Source organism: Pocillopora verrucosa, chromosome 12 (genome assembly GCF_036669915.1).
Source record: "Pocillopora verrucosa isolate sample1 chromosome 12, ASM3666991v2, whole genome shotgun sequence".
Taxonomy (NCBI): Eukaryota; Metazoa; Cnidaria; class Anthozoa; order Scleractinia; family Pocilloporidae; genus Pocillopora; species Pocillopora verrucosa.
In genome coordinates, this window is record NC_089323.1 from 2,635,463 (window position 1) to 2,652,575 (window position 17,113).

The 17,113-nt window shown below is 40.6% G+C and overlaps 2 protein-coding genes across 2 annotated transcripts in view; one reads left to right on the plus strand and one right to left on the minus strand.

The window, feature by feature from the left end:
- LOC131783209 (uncharacterized) overlaps nucleotides 1-17,113 on the minus strand; it is a 227,665-nt gene that overhangs the window by 148,832 nt on the left and 61,720 nt on the right. The window lies entirely within an intron of this gene.
- Nucleotides 23-5,205, plus strand: LOC131790875 (RNA 3'-terminal phosphate cyclase-like protein). The gene is made up of 9 exons (XM_066159828.1): nucleotides 23-180; nucleotides 319-390; nucleotides 765-940; nucleotides 1,400-1,474; nucleotides 2,146-2,270; nucleotides 2,751-2,876; nucleotides 3,627-3,783; nucleotides 4,019-4,122; nucleotides 4,929-5,205. The coding sequence occupies exons 1-9, from the start codon at nucleotides 54-56 to the stop codon at nucleotides 5,086-5,088; spliced, it is 1,122 nt and encodes a 373-aa protein (XP_066015925.1). The 5' UTR covers nucleotides 23-53; the 3' UTR covers nucleotides 5,089-5,205.

Genomic DNA, 17,113 nt, shown 5'->3' on the forward strand with positions numbered 1-17,113 from the left:
AAGAGTACGTGATATATGACGAGTGGAAAGGTCACCCACGTGCGTTTTTCAACATGGCGGCTGATTTGACATACGAAGGTTGTAATTTTTTCCGACAAAGACTTGTTTTGGCGACGCTTAGCGGTAAATCGGTGAAAATAAAAAACATAAGAGCTGTTGAAGACGATCCTGGACTGAAAGGTGCGTCCATTATCGAACTGATTAAGAAATCACAGCCCTTTCAGCTGCTGACTTCGGCTTTAAAAAACTTATATAAAATATGCTTCGTGTTTTGTTGTCTAATTTGAGAATTTTTGCTGTCTATGTAACCCTTTAAAGACTTTGAAGCAAGCTTTATACGGCTCCTGGACAAGGTAACAAACGGATCACGAATAGAAATTAATGAAACAGGTAAGTCTTCAGATAATTTATCAGATAATTTTTTGTTATTTGTTTATAAGATTTTAATGAATGATAGCACTGCCCGGCCAGGTAATGTCCATTATAGAGGTCCTATTAGGGGTTATCAGGATACAGAATAAAACATTATAGGGATACGGGATACTTAAGGAAAAAATTAAAGGGATATTTAAAATATAATTATATTCCGGGATGTAAACTTGAATTTTAGGATAGAAACTACAGGAAGTAATAGGATACAGGATGTTTAAGCCAAACATTAATACTATAGGGGACACCTGGACCCCCCCCCCCCTTCCTAATGGGGCCAAATTATTAAAGCTATGTTATCCTTATGTTTGGATATTTTGTTTCCTTTTCCAAAGGTACAATGCTGTTTTATAAACCTGGCCTGTTAACTGGAGGAACCATTGACCATGACTGTAATCCTCAAAGATCCATTGGTTATTACCTAGAAGCAGTGGTACTGCTGGCACCATTTTGCAAGAAACCTATCAGACTTACTCTGAAAGGAATAACAAATGACAGACATGATCCAACAGTAAGCCAGAAATAATATCATATTTTTTTATTGCGGAGAATTGACCCTTTAAGCCCTCAGAGTGATGAGCTTCTAACTTCTCCTTAAAGTACACTGCTGTATAATTCAAGAAGATCATGAGAATAACAGAAATGATCGCCAACACAAGAAGCTTTGACTATTGGACAAATTTTCCTTGTCATCACCAAAGCAAATATATAAAGAATCAAACAGTATGTCAAATATGGATACTGATGTGAGATTGTAAAGAGTTAAATGCAAAAAAGATCAAATGTTAATTCAAATTTTGTGTTAATATTTTCCAGTTACTCTCTGTTTTGTAAAAACTCTCATTTCAAAGCTAACAGTGTAGACAAAAATAAGATGGAAAATGAGCTTGTATAGAGGTGCATAATTAGATTACTTCTCAGAAATGTGCCTTTCCTAGAATTTGATGATTGCTGAATGATGTTATTTTAGGTTGACATCATTAAAACAGTTACTCTCCCTCTGGTAAAGAAGTTTGTGGTGGATGATGAAGGCTTAGATTTAAAGGTATCATTAGCTATTATTAATGAATTTTATTATTATAATTATTATTATTAATATTATCATTATTAATGATTTTCCAAGTAGAATTTTAACACATGCAAAAGATTGAGTCATGCATTAATCGTACCATTAGTGAACTTAGCTGGAAAGAAAGTTAAATAATATGAATCAGCTGCCCCTTTCAACATGGTTAAATAAATCTCTACTCCATGAAGTAGTAATTTAAGTCATGTAATCAACAAGGTCACCATAATAGCTAGGCAATTCTAATTCTGTACATTTAAATATTAGAGCAGAGGGGAGAGGCACATCTAGATACCTCATATAGTGCCCCTTAATTTAGGATAAAAAGTTATTCACCATATAAAGACAAAGATGAAGTACGTGTCTTTGAATAATTAATTTTGAGTTAAAAAGTAATGTGAAAGTGCTTTTTTTCTGGTTAGTAGAGGAAAGAGGACTGCAATAGATCATTCTTACTGAACATTACAGGGGCCATATTTTGTACCAAAACAATTGAATTGGGGCAAAGTTGGTGTCCAAAACAATCCCGTGGGATTTTAACTCTTTTCCTTTTTAATCGATTTTTATAATTTGTTGCAATTAATGTACATAGCTGTTCAGAAAATGATGAAATACATGTATTATCATTTCATTGACTTTTTTTGTTACAGATTGTGAAAAGGGGAGCACCTCCAGAGGGAGGAGGGGAGGTGGTATTCTCTTGTCCTGTGAGGAGAAACTTGCGGCCATTACAATTCACAGATCCTGGCAAGATAAAAAGAATAAGAGGCCTTGCGTATCCTTTACTTTTTCCCTTGGTATAAGTGTTATAGCTATATTACAGGGACTGCAAGATCAAAGTGCTTGCTGATTATTTTTCATGTAATTTGTTTGGACTTATTTCATTCTTTGTATTTTTCATACCCCCTTGTAAGTGTTTTTTGTTAAATTTGTTAGCGTTTTTCCTCGTCAGGCACACCTTTTCTCACATTTCCATACTGCATGTTATTTCATAGTCCTCTTGTTTTTAAAGCCAGTTTCTTTTATGTGTTATCACTTTTTGAGTCAGTTTACCAAAAGTTGCTCTTGGGGCAGTTTTAAATAATTTATGTTATTAGCTTCAACCTACTACTTCTACAACTAGTATTGTTGCTGTCTCAATAAAAAATATTTCAAGTTTTTGTGATAACATTTTTGCTGTTACAGAGACCATTACACATAGACCACTATTTTTTTTTGGAAAAAAGTTGATTTGCCTTAACCAAACCTTAAACAGGTATGCTATGAGAGTTTCTCCAGCTATTTGTAAGAGAGTGGTTGACGCAGTGCGTGGTGTATTGAACCAGTTTGTGTCCGATATCTACATTTATACAGATCACTGCAAAGGAGGTCAATCTGGAAAGTATGTCATTTTATAACAAACCTTTAACTTTTTTACCGGGGAATCAGCATGTTTCACCATTATTCATGCAGTAAATATCCATAGCAAGACAAAAAATTATCTTTCTATATTTCCTTACTGAGCATAAAGCTTACCATGTTTCTTCTTCTATTTACAAAATGTGGTGCTATCAACATTGCTGATCCTAGCAGAGTGCAGGATATGTGTCATATATGAAATTCATAATGGGCCTTAGAGTCTCTGTGGCTCAGTGGTAGAGCATGGGAGTGTGGAATCTGAAGGTTTGAGGTTCAATTCCTCATGGGGACTCAGAATTTTTTCTTTGTTCTGTGCTCATGAGAAGACGACAACCATATTTCTTAATATCCAAAGTGGCAAAATTTATAAGAAGTTTTACTACTCCTCCCCCTCCCCTGTAAGGGGTGACCGTCCATTGTAAATTGCCCTTGGCATTTTTTAGATTTACTTAAGAAGTTATCAGTACCCATTCATACTCCTGAGCAGAGAGAGGAACTGTGAGAGTAAGGTGTCTTGTCCAAGAAGGCAAAGTTATAGCACTTGCTAGATCTCGCGCCCAGATTTGCTAATGCAACCGAGTCAGTGCACTTCTGTTGTGCTGGAGACATTATGATAAGCAAGCTTTTCAGAGTCTCTTAAAACCAGAGATGCAATGTGTTCTTTTGTCATAAGCATGGTACACCATTAGTCATCAGATTAATGATAATCATGATTAAAAATGTCTTCCTCCAGGTCACCAGGGTTTGGGATCTCATTAGTTGCAGAATCAACAACTGGTGCCATGCTAAGTGTTCAGACATCATCTACCCCAGAAGGGGAGGGTCAGCCAGTTGTCCCTGAGGATCTTGGCAAACAGGCAGCTGAAATGTTACTTGAAGAAATTTACAAGGTAAGGTTTATACTTGGATCCTTCATCGGCTCATGATATGTTCCTTTATTCTGGTTGGCTACTGTGATTGCTTTCAGTTTTGGATGTATGACACTCAATCAAAATGCACTTCATTAAGAACTCTTGGCAGCTGGTGATCAGGCTTACACTCATACTAGCTTTTAAAATGATTTAAGTATAGCTGTATATTCTGAAATGAGACTCACTATTATTATTTATCTTTCTCCTTTGATAGGGAGGCTGTGTTGACTCTCACCATCAGAGTGTTGTTCTCCTTTACATGATTCTGGGACAAAGGGATGTTTCTAAAATTCTCACTGGTCCACTGACTCCATATACGTAAGTAGTTGATAATGTCTCTCAGTGAAAAGAGTAAATAAATTCACACAATTTTCTGTTTGCTGGAGTTATGATCTGTTGTGTGTTATTTGGAAAGATTTTTTTAACTGCTTGGCATCAGTCTGGCTCTCATTCAATTGCAAAAAGGAGAGAAGGGAGAAGGAGGAGAAACAGAGAGATTGAAAAGTGGGAAGAGGCAGTGTTAGGGAGTATGATGGAGGACACAAAGGAGGAGACGGGGAGGGAGTGGGAATGGAGAGAGGATAGAAGCATTGTAGGGGGTATATGGAGGGCACAGTGGAGGGGAATGAGGTAGCAGGGGGGCAGGAGGAGGGAGAGAAATTTAGAGGAGGACAGGGAGGGAGGGAGGGGAAATGGAGGGAGACAGAGGGGTGGAGAGGGAAAGAGAGAAGGAGAGGAGATGATGAGGAAGGAAAAGATAAAGAAGAGAGGGGAGATAGGAAGAAGGAGAGGGACAGGGTGGCAGGGAGGTGAGGTGTAGAGGATGATGGGAAATGAAGACGAATGCAGCTAAGATAGAGGGGAAAGGTCGAATGGATAATAGGAAGAGAGGGAAGAAAGGGAGATGATGAGGAATAGAAGGAGATGAAAGAGAGGTGAGATAGACAGGAAGAAAAGAAAGTGTTGGAAGGAAGGAGAAATGGAGAAAAGTAAGTGGGGAGGGAGGGGAAAGATTGCTTGGTGGTGGAAGGTTCATTATCAATGTCATGATAAATGTTATTGTTTTCTTTCTACTCAATAATTTTTTTAAAATTTTCTCAGTGCTATTATCAACTCTTTTACAGCATTCAATTTTTGCGGCATCTAAAAGAATTTTTTGGAGCGATGTTCAAAATACAAGCACAACAGAGTGATGATGACAACAGTGTAGCAGGAGGAGAGAGTAAAATCTTGCTATCATGTGTAGGGGCTGGATACACGAACATTAACAAGACTATGGTGTAAACAAAAACAAAAAGCAGAGAAGTCAGGGATATTGAGACCTTGATTCTGTGGGAATTTATTTATTTTTTCATATTATAGAGTGAATGTAAACTTGTCTTCATCTCAAATAAACTCATATTGAGATATGAAATGTTTTTAATCGAGTTTCCACAATGAAACGTTGAAATGAAGCGAAAAATCTTTCATTTTAATTGTAAAACTGTAAGAGCGCGCTGATCAAACTGAAGTGCTGACAAGAAATTGCCTAAGGCACTTTGTGTTTCTCCGAGATAAACGTAACGCTGAGGTGTGTCTGGATGTTTTCCCCGAATAGTCTCTAATGTCAAGAGCACGCTGTTTGGACTCAAGTGCTGACAAAAAGTCGCCTGAGGCATGTTGGGATACTTCGAGAGTAAAGTAACTATCGTCTAGCTCTAATTTCAAGAGCAGGCTGAAAAGACTGAACTCCTGACGAGAAGTCGCTTAAAGCATGTTGTGTTTCTCCGAGAGAAAAGTAACACTAAGCTTTGTTTGGTTCTTCTTCCGCTAAGAGTTTAATTGTGATTTCAAGGGCATGCTGAAAAGACTGAAGTGCTGACAAAACGTCGCCTGAGGTAAACTGGGTTTCTCCGAGAGAGAAGTAATACTCGGCTGTATCTGGATCTTCTTCCCCGAAGAGTTTAACTCTTATGTCAAGAGCATGCTGTTTGGACTGAAGTGCTGACAAAAAGTGGCCTAAGCCATGTTGAGTAACACCGAGGTCAAAGTAACTCTTAGCTGTGTCTGGGTGTTCTTCCCCAAAAAGTTTAACTCTTATGTCAAGAGCACACTGTTTGGACTGAAGTGCTGTCAAAAAGTCGCCTAAGGCACGTTGGGTTACTCCGAGAGAAAAGTAACTCTTAGCTGAGTCTGGGTGTTCTTCCCCAAAGAGTTTAACTCTTATGTCAAGAGCACGCTGTTTGGACTTAAGTGCTGACAAAAAGTCGTCTAAGGCATGTTGGGTTACACCAAGGTCAAGATAACTTTTAGCTGTATCTGGGTGTTCTTCCCCAAAGAGTCTAACTCTTATGTCAAGAGCTCGCTGTTTGGACTGAAGTGCTGACAAAAAGTCGCCTGAGGCATGTTGTGTTACTCCGAGGTCAAAGTAACTCTTAGCTGTGTCTGGGTGTTCTTCCCCAAAAAGTTTAACTCTTATGTCAAGAGCACACTGTTTGGACTGAAGTGCTGTCAAAAAGTCGCCTAAGGCCTGTTGGGTTACTCCGAGAGAAAAGTAACTCTTAGCTGAGTCTGGGTGTTCTTCCCCAAAGAGTTTAACTCTTATGTCAAGAGCACGCTGTTTGGACTTAAGTGCTGACAAAAAGTCGTCTAAGGCATGTTGGGTTACACCGAGGTCAAGGTAACTTTTAGCTGTATCTGGGTGTTCTTCCCCAAAGAGTCTAACTCTTATGTCAAGAGCTCGCTGTTTGGACTGAAGTGCTGACAAAAAGTCGCCTGAGGCATGTTGTGTTACTCCGAGGTCAAAGTAACTCTTAGCTGTGTCTGGGTGTTCTTCCCCAAAAAGTTTAACTCTTATGTCAAGAGCACGCTGTTTGGACTGAAGTGCTGACAAAAAGTCGCCTAAGGCATGTTGGGTTACTCCAAGAGAAAAGTAACTCTGAGCTGTGTCTGAGTGTTCTTCCCCAAAGAGTTTCACTCTTATGTCAAGAGCACGCTGTTTGGACTGAAGTGCTGACAAAAAATCTTCTGAGGCATGTTGTGCTACTCCGAGGTCAAAGTAACTCTTAGCTTCCTCTGGGTGTTTTTCTTCAAACAGTTTCATTCTAATGTCAAGAGCACGCTGTTTGGACTGGAGGGCTGACAAAACGTCGCCTGAGGCGTGCTGGGTTTTTCCGAGAGACAAGTAACTCTTCGCTGTGTCTGGGTGTTCTTCCCCGAGGAGTTTAACTCTTATGTCAAGAGCACACTGTTTGGACTGAAGCGCCGACAAAAAGTCGCCTGAGGCATGTTGGGTTACTCCTAGAGAAAAGTAACTCTGAGCTGTATCTGGATGTTCTTTTCCGAAGAGTTTAGTTCTAATTTTGAGAGCATGCTGAAAAGACGTAACTTCTGACGAGAAGTCGCTTGAGGCATGTTGTGTTTCTCCGAGAGAAAAGTAACTTTGAGCTGTGTCTGGGTGTTCTTCCCCGAAGAGTCCTATTGCAATGTCGAGGGCAAGTTGAAAGGACTGAATGGCACCAGGATAGTTTTGCATCTGATGAATAGCGCAGCCACGGTCCAAATAGCTTCTTAGTAATCCTTCTTGATGCCAATTTAAATCAAGATGTTTGTTGGGTTTAGCTTTATCTCCTGCATTAACTTTTCCACTTTGTTTTATGGTCATTTTATGATAATTTATCCATGTGTCCCACAACTTTGTTGCTTCCTCGGGATTATTCAGTACATTTTTAAGTGTCGAATTGACGTTGCGCTGGAAGGTCCATGAACCAATGGAATGTGGAAGGATCTGTTTATCTATTTCATTTGACATCCTTAGTACAGATTTGCTTATTGCTTGCTTTGTTTCATAATCAGAGGACATTTCCGTCGCTTTGCTAACAACGCATATCATTTCTAATCTAAGTGGTTGAGTGGTTGTAACATCTGCCTTTGGCATATCTGCCTCGATCATTCTCAATTCTTTGTTATTCACTGGAGGAATAACAAGGAGACTTGTGTCTTCTAATGCTCTGCATTCATGCAAGGCTGTGGTGTAAAGCTCCAGAGAAATTGCTTTCTTTTTCTTGAAAAGAAAGTAAGTAACAAGAATTTGCAGTGCAATTACTCTGAGAATTCGTTGTTCGGGGCTATCACCCACCAAGCAAAGAGCTTTTTGTAAGTTCTCAGCTCCTTCACCTATTTTCCCTGAAACCAGTTGACAGATGCCTTTATAACACTGGAGTTTTCTTTTATCATCTACCGACAAAGAAAGGCCTTCGGCTTTAGAGAGCAGCGTCATCGACCTTCCATGTATCCCCCAAGTCACTTCGGTGAATGCCAAGGACAACAGTAACTGACTGTAGAACACGCTCTTTCCAAACGCCTGAGCTTCTTTAGTTGCGCGATCGTAAATTTTGTCGATAATTTTTCCCTCGCACCAGAAAAGGGAATCTAGAAAGATTTCCGCCTTTGTCAGGACACCAAATGTAACGTCACATGTCTTAGGATCGGAGCAGCTCTCCATAAGACTCTGAATAATATTCTGCTTCTCTTCATAGAAATCAATAAATGCTTGCATGGATAGTCCTGTCAAAAACTGTTTATTTAGCTTCTCGAAAAGAGAGACGTAAAATGCAGACAAACGTGCTTTGGAGTTCAGCATGGTTTCTTTCATTTCATCTTGACCTCTTCCTCTTGCAAACGACAGAATCAACTTATGCATCAAAAATGACTCAGGTTTGGAGCTAGAGTCGAGGAAAGACTTTCTCCGAAGCCTATGCAAGATTTTCTTGGCCTCCAGAGTTGTTTTTACACCCATGACAGCTGTAGCAACTGAGTGGCTAAAATCTCCAGAAAGAACACTAAGTGATACCAGCGCTTCTTTTTCAGATAAAGAGAGTCTCTGAAAAGAGGATTCAAATAGGAACTTTAATCGCAGATAGCTTGGATAATCTGGATTGTCCAATAGCTCGAAAAGGCTACTTTCTATTGATTCCTTGAAGGTATCTAAAAATTGACTCGGCTGAGCATTATCTTCAGTAATGGAAGAACACAACAGTTTCATGGCCAAAGGTACGAACCCGCAGATTTTCGCAATTTTCGAGCAGTCAGACGCGGTCGCTTTAGGAAGTAATCCGCCGACTAAGGTTTGAGAGAAGGACTCGTGTAATGGCCCTATTCTTACTGCTTGATGGCCTTCAAAATGTACATCCATAAATTCAAGAGATTCCCTTGTGGTAAGAAGAAATGTTAAATTCTTGAATTGACTAAGAATGACTACTAGAAGGTTTATGAAATCCTCCTTCACATTCGGTGCTCCACTTTCGAGTAATTCATCAGCATTGTCAAGAATCATCACAAATTCACCTGAAATGTCTCTTAGAAAGAGAAAAAGTTCTTCTTCTATGGACATCTGCTGAGGAATTTGATCTCTTGTGGAGTGTCTTCTAAAGAAGCTCAGAAGCTGCGTGGTCAGATCGGCCTTTGAAAGAAGCCCTCTCATGGAGAAGAATTATACGAGGAGTCCACCAGTTTGAAGTCGATGTCCGACTTCAGTTTCCACAGAAGTCTTACCAAAACCAGGCGAGCCCCATACCGACACGATCCGGGAACGTTTGGAAGTTAAGTGACTGCTGATGTCTTCACATTCTCTCTGACGGCTAGTGAAGTGTGGAACCTTTGAAGGAAGACTTGATGGTGGGAGGAATGGCTTTGAATCTTAAAAGAAGCAAATTGATGCAATCATGAAAGAGCTCTTGTCGGTAGTTTGAAGAGAAAAATAACAATGATAATAAATAGTACATTTTACTGTACCATTAAAAATGTGGAAATCATGTTTTAGGGACACAGCTTTAATCATGAGCTTCTTGCTCTTTCCGTGAGGTTGTAATCTTAACAACATCCCACAAGAGTCACGATGCCGGTAAATATAGTGGCTGCGGCTTACTTCTTCAACAAATTGTTTTAAAATAAAAGATAACAGATTGTTTAAGGTGGTATTCTGATTATAGAATAAATTCATCTTAGGGACGAAGACAGGATTTTCAAGACATGTACGAAGCACTTTTGCGAAAACTGGAAGTTGCCCCGTTGAACTATTATTACTAGAGTAAAGAGCAGAAACGCTGCTATTTCTTTTCAGTTCCTCCCTGCCAAACTAATGGTTATAAGACTACCATATTGCATCTTAAATTGTTGTTAATCAAAAAATTCTTTAAAGCTTTTAATCACTTTATACCTGTTTGATCTTCATCCATGTTAAGTTTCAAATCATCTATTTCTCCCTTCAACAAAGCGAGGTCATCAACTTTTTCTTTTATCGCATTCCCCTGTGCTATTAATTTGTCGACACCTGATTTCACTTCTTCGAGACACTCGACGCCTGATCTTAGTTCTTCGAGACACTCGATGTATGATCTGGTCTCCTGTCTAAGACTTTCTTCCAATTTGCGAACTTCTTTGGTGGAAAAGTCAGACTCTGTCAGTCCACCGATGGCATCAATGGGATTTGTTATGATTCCAAGAGCTTTGAATGCTTCTTTAGCAAGCTGCACGTATTGGTCAAAGGTTGGTTTGTCAATCTCTGACCTGTCTGTGTGACAAAGGGAGTTTCGTAAAAGTCGAAGCTGATCAATTGCAAGAGCGAAGGTTTCGGCTGTATTTCCACTTGGACTCACAACAGATGGATGGAACTTTCCGGGAGGTACTTTATGGTGCCTTACGTACATTTCACTAAGTATCTTGTAATGACCTTTGTTATCTGGCGTAGCGAAGGACCTTGCATAGATGGTGGCCTGGAACACAGCGGTACAATCCCATTCTTCATAGGAGATATGTGTGTAGGAACTTTGCTTTTTCCGCCTTCTTCAGCGAGAAACAAATTTCTTACTACCGTGGAGTTATCCCACAGTTGATATCCGGGACGATGTCCAAATCTGTTGTTTCACATGGATTTGAATGTCTGACGCAAAGCAGTGGCGAACGTATTAACTACAACTGAGGCAAATTTGAAGTAATTCAGCTGCTCGTTTGTAAAAGGCTGTAGAGCCACTCTCGGCGTTAGCACTGGAGATAGCTATCCTCGACCAAAATCCTGAGAAAGATTCAATTTGTTCAAGCATAGATACACATTAAGTGAAATTAAACAGCAATTGATATATGTGAGGGGAAAAGGTAAAAAGTTCTTTGGTCATGGTCAGTGGCTCTATCAATTGCGCATAACGACATGGATACGGAAAGTGGCTACACAGCTAAATTGACTGGAGAAAAGGTGAAAACTCATCTCTACTTTAATTAGAATAAACATTTACGCTTTGAATCTGCTTTCTGTTTGGATGTTTCCCAGCACTTTGTAATTAAAACTAAAAGATTTCTCGCTCGAGGTTCAACCGAAACAATTGTATCTTCTTACAATGCGGAAACCGAGAAATAGACAGGGGGGCTAGCTACTTCTGATGTGCCACTGAGAAGCGAAATTAGTGTGTCCAACCGCTCCATCATTTGTTTTTGTAGCTCTGCAACATGCTGGAGCCACGAAATTATTTGTGAATGGCCGTCGGGTTGGCTCTGTGGGAAAAGGCTTCGTGGATCGGTACGCCACGAACACGGACTACGAGTATGTGCTGGAGACAGAAGTGGTGACAGTACTGGTGGCAGTGGTGAAAGAACTGGTGGCAGAGGCGACAGTGGTGTCCATGATAATGGTGAGATGATGCTCTGGGTGATAGAGGTGCTGGTGGTGGCAGTGGCGCTGGTAATGGTGTCGATTTTGTCGGGGACGTTCGTGGTGTTGGTTGACGTGCTGGCATAACAGTTTTCGGAGGAGCACAAAGCCTACAAGAATAGATGAAGGCAAATTTTAGGTATTGTACGTTTCGTAAACATAGCAATAACCTATGCCATTGTTCACATGATGCCATTGTTCGCATGCCAATAATTTAGCGGAGGCGGGACAGTTCATTAACGACAGATCAGACTCTATTGATCAATTGTAACGCAAAAGCGAGCTAAGAAAAAGAGGCTTCGAGAAAAAGTATATTTCTTCGACCTAACAACGAAACTGCACATACCTGACCTGGTTCCTTCTTCCTTTTCTCCTTTTCTTTAGAATTCTCATCCCAGAAGCTGGCTGTTATCGTTTTTTAGACCCGCATTTTTTGGTGTCATTTGTCTCGGTCGGTTGTTGAATCCTATCGGTCGGCTTTTCTCTCGTATCAGTATCGGTGAAGAAGGAGAGGGGATGGGTGGCAGGCGAGAAAAAGGGAAGTTAGAGAGGATATCAAGAAGGAAGACAGGGAGGGTTGAGGCATGGAGAGGGATGGGAAGGGAGGGGAGATAATTGGGAGGAAGGGAAAAAGAGAAGATGAAGAAGGGATTAAAGTTAACGAAAGATGAGACAGACAGGAAGAAAGGAAGGAGTTGGAAGGAAGGGGAATTGAGAAGAGTAAGTAGGAAGGGCTTAGTGGTGGTACACAGTAGGTTAATTATCAATGTTATTGTTTTCTTTCTACTCGATAATTTTTTAAAATTTTTCAATACTACCATCAATCTTTTTAACAGCATTCAATTTTTGAGGCATCTGAAAGAATTTTTTGGAGTGATGTTCAAAATACAAGCGAAACAGAGTGATGATGACAACAGTGTAGCAGGAGAAGAGAGTAAAATCTTGCTATCGTGTAGTAATGGTGTAGTAAACAAACAGCAGAGGGGTCAGGAATATTGAGACCTTGATTCTGCAACTAGGGGACTTAGTCTGTGCATTGCTGTAACTGTAAGTCTGTTCAAGATGTCTGAAATACCCAATACCTCAAACCATTTTTGCTGGTTTCCATTTCCGGTAACGGAACTCGCTTGTAAAGAAAAAATATCCTCACATCTTTTATATCCATAACCTAAAATGCATGCTCCTAAATTTTTAATGAGAAAAATTTCACTGTTTGAGACAGGGTCTGAAAGGTGGGGACTTTTTCTGTTTTCTTTTTTCATATTTAAGAGTCTGTAAACTTTTCTTTTTCTCAAATAAACTCAGATTAAGATATGAAGTGTTTTTGATGGCGTTTTTGCAATAAAACATTGACATGCGGTTAAATATCTTTTATTTTAGTTGTAAAAACTGTAAGACTAAATGATTCGTTCAAACTTATCCAAAGTCATTTAACTATTTGCATATCCATGTCACTTTTCTTCCAAGAGGGACCGGGGTTTATTCTCATACATAGGTTAAAACGGAAGGGGGCCCTTGGCTAGGTTTATTATTAGAGGGAGTAGGTTACTAGAGAACCTGTGAGGCTGCGTCGGTGGGGGAGTATAAGAAGATAATTTGATCTATCTACTGAGTTAATTGTTCTTGTAAATTGGCCACCGTAGAGAGTTTCTAAGCTGAAGTTTCTACCGTTAGCCCTTTGTCGCTCTGACGAACAAAATAAATTTCCAAATGTCTTTTTTATCTTCTCTGATTGACATGCTTTCGACTAATACACACGCTACAATTTTTTGGCACGTGATTATGATGTTTAAAACTGGCGTAGATCGAGTCTCAAGGCTCAGCAGTCTATCTCCAAGCCAAGGTTAGAGTAGTACCTCATTCTTACTCCAATATTAGAGTAACTCTAAGCTGTGTCATTGTGTTCCTCCCCGGAGAATTAACTATGATGTCAAAGGCACGTTGATGGGACTAAAATGCCGAAAAGAAGTCGCCTAAGGCAATTCGTGTTTCTCCAAGAGAAAAGTAACACTCAGCTGTGTGTGGGTGTTCTTCCCCAAATAGTTTAACTCTTATGTCAAGAGCACGCTGTTTGGACTGAAGTGCTGATGAGAAGTTGCCTAAAGCATGTTGTGTTTCTCCGAGAGAAAAGTAACACTCAGCTGTGTGTAGGTGTTCTTTCCTGAAGAGTTTGATTCTTATGTCAAGAGCATGCTGATGGGACTGAAGTGCCGACAAAAAGTCGCCGGACACATGTTGAGTTACTCCGAGAGAAACATAACACTCAGTTGTGTTTGGGTGTTCGTCCCCAAAGAGTTTAACTCTTATGTCAAGGGCACGCTGATCGAACTGAAGTGCCGATGAGAAATTGCCCAAAGCATGTTGTGTTACCCCAAGATTGAAGTAGCTTTGAGTTGTGTCTGGGTGTTCCTCACCAAAGAGTTTAACTCTTAAGTCATAAGCACACTGCTTGGACTGAAGTCCTCATGAGGAATTGCCTAAAGCATGTTGTGTTACTCCAAGGTTTAAGTAACTTTGAGCTGTGTCTGGGTGTTCCTCACCAAAGAGTTTAACTCTTATGTCAAGAGCACGCTGCTTGGACTGAAGTGCTGATGACAAATTGCCTAAGCATGTTGTGTTACTCCAAGATTGAAGTAGCTTTGAGCTGTGTCTGGGTGTTCCTCACCAAAGAGTTTAACTCTTATGTCAAGAGCACGCTGATCGGACTGAAGTGCTGATGAGATATTGCCTAAAGAATGTTGTGTTACTTCGAAGAGAAAAGTAACTTTGAGCTGTGTCTGGGTTTCCCTCACCAAAGAGTTTAACTCTTATGTCAAGAGCACGCTGATCGGACTGAAGTGCTGATGTGAAATTGCCTAAGGCATATTGTGTTACTCCAAGGTTGAAGTAGCTTTGAGCTGTGTCTGGGTGTTCCTCACCGAAGAGTTTAACTCTTATGTCAAGAGCACGCTGATCAGACTGGAGTGCTGATAAGAAATTGCCTAAAGCATGTTGTGTTACGCCGAGAGCAGAGTAACTTTGAGCTGTGTCTGGGTGTTCCTCACGGAAGAGTTTAACTGTTATGTCAAGAGCACGCTGATGGGACTGAAGTGCGGACAAAAAGTCGCCTGACGCATGTTGTGTTACTCCGAGAGAAAAGTAACTTTCAGCTGTGTCTGGGTATTCCTCACTGAAGAGTTTAACTCTTATCTCAAGACCACGCTGCTAAGACTGAAGTGCTGATGAAAAGTTGCCTAAAGCATGTTGTGTTACTCCAAGGTTTAAGTAACTTTGAGCTGTGTCTGGGTGTTCCTCACCGAGGAGTTTAACTCTTATATCAAGAGCACGCTGATTGGACTGAAGTGCTGATGAGAATTTGCCTAAAGCATGTTGTGTTAGCCCGAGAGAAAAGTACCTTTCAGCTGTGTCTGGGTGTTCCTCACCAAAGAGTTTAACTGTTATTTCAAGAGCACGCTGATGGGACTGTAGTGAGCACAAAAAGTCGCTTGACGCATGTTGAGTTACCCGAGAGAAATGTAACACTCAGCTGTGTTTGGGTGTTCTTCCCCGAAGAGCTTAACTCTTATGTCAAGAGCACGCTGATTGGACTGAAGTGCTTATGAGAAATTGCCTATAGCATGTTGTGTTACTCCGAGAGAAAAGTAACTTTGAGCTGTGCCTGGGTGTTCCTCACCGAAGACTTTAACTCTTACGTCAAGAGAACATTGCTTAGACTGAAGTGCTGATGAGAAATTGCCTAAACCGAGTTGTTTTACTCCAAGGTTTAAGTAACTTTGAGCTGTGTCTGGGTGTTCCTCACCGAAGAGTTTAACTCTTATGTCAAGAGCACGCTGCTGAAACTGAAGTGCTGATGAAAAATTGCCTAAACCATGTTGTGTTACTCCAAGGTTTAAGTAACTTTGAGCTGTGTCTGGGTGTTCCTCACCGAGGAGTTTAACTCTTATGTCAAGAGCACACTGATCGGACTGAAGTGCTTATGAGAATTTCCCTAAAGCATGTTGTGTTACTCCGAGAGATAAGTACCTTTGAGCTGTGTCTGGGTGTTCCTCACCGAAGAGTTTAACTCTTATTTCAAGAGCACGCTGATGGGACTGTAGTGTTCACAAAACGTCGCCTGACGTATGTTGAGTTACTCCGAGAGAAATGTAACACTCAGCTGCGTTTGGGTGTTCTTCCCCGAAGAGTTTAACTCTTATATCAAGAGCACGCTGATTGGACTGAAGTGCTGATGAGAAATTGCCTAAAGCATGTTGTGTTACTCCGAGAGAAAAGTAACTTTGAGCTGTGCCTGGGTGTTCCTCACCGAAGACTTTAACTCTTATGTCAAGAGAACGCTGCTTAGACTGAAGTGCTGATGAGAAATTGCCTAAAGCATGTTGTGTTTCTCCAAGGTTTAAGTAACTTTGAGCTGTTTCTGGGTGTTCCTCACCGAAGAGTTTAACTCTTATGTCAGGCGCACGCTGATCGGACTGAAGTGCTGATGAGAAATTGCCTAAAGCATGTTGTGTTTCCCCAAGATTGAAGTAACTTTGAGCTGTGTCTGGGTGTTCCTCACCAAAGAGTTTAACTCTTATGTCAAGAGAACGCTGCTTAGACTGAAGTGCTGATGACAAATTGCCTAAAACGAGTTGTGTTACTTCAAGGTTTAATTAACTTTGAGCTGTGTCTGGGTGTTCCTCACCGAAGAGTTTAAGTCTTATGTCAAGAGCACGCTGCTGAGACTGAAGTGCTGATGAAAAATTGCCTAAAGCATGTTGTGTTACTCCAAGGTTTAAGTAACTTTGAGCTGTGTCTGGGTGTTCCTCACCGAGGAGTTTAACTCTTATGTCAAGAGCTCGCTTATCGGACTGAAGTGCTGATGAGAATTTGCCTAAAGCATGTTGTGTTCCTCAGAGAGAAAAGTGCCTTTCAGCTGTGTCTGGGTGTTCCTCACCGAAGAGTTTAACTCTTATTTCAAGAGCACGCGGATGGGACTCTAGTGTTCACAAAACGTCGCCTGACGTATGTTGAGTTACTCCGAGAGAAATGTAACACTCAGCTGTGTTTGGGTGTTCTTCCCCGAAGAGTTTAACTCTTATGTCAAGAGCACGCTGATTGGACTGAAGTACTGATGAGAAATTGCCTAAAGCATGTTGTGTTACTCCGAGAGAAAAGTAACTGTGAGCTGTGTCTGGGTGTTCCTCACCGAAGAGTTTAACTCTTATGTCAAGAGAACGCTGCTTAGACTGAAGTGCTGATGAGAAATTGCCTAAAGCATGTTGTGTTACTCCAAGGTTTAAGTAACTTTTGTAACGTATTCGCTAAGACAGATGACGGAATACCAGAGCACTCAAAGACAACATTTTAATCTTGTAAGCCGAGTGTACATCAACAAGCGAAGAACGCGCAAAACATGCCGGATCCCGGATGTAAACTAAACTGTAAAGATTAACTTAACATGCATAAATTAACATCGTTACAACTTTCAGCTGTGTCTGGGTGTTCCTCACCAAAGAGTTTAACTCTTATGTCAAGAGAACGCTGCTTAGACTGAAGTGCTGATGACAAATTGCCTAAAACGAGTTGTGTTACTTCAAGGTTTAAGTAACTTTGAGCTGTGTCTGGGTGTTCCTCACCGAAGAGTTTAAC

Bases quoted from the DNA above. Each gene is read 5' to 3' on its own strand.
- LOC131790875 (XM_066159828.1), top strand. From the start codon at position 54: ATGGCGGCTGATTTGACATACGAAGGTTGTAATTTTTTCCGACAAAGA. The intron at 391-764 runs GTAAGTCTTCAG...CCTTTTCCAAAG, and splicing joins AATAGAAATTAATGAAACAG to GTACAATGCTGTTTTATAAA. The intron at 4,123-4,928 runs GTAAGTAGTTGA...ACTCTTTTACAG, and splicing joins GGTCCACTGACTCCATATAC to CATTCAATTTTTGCGGCATC.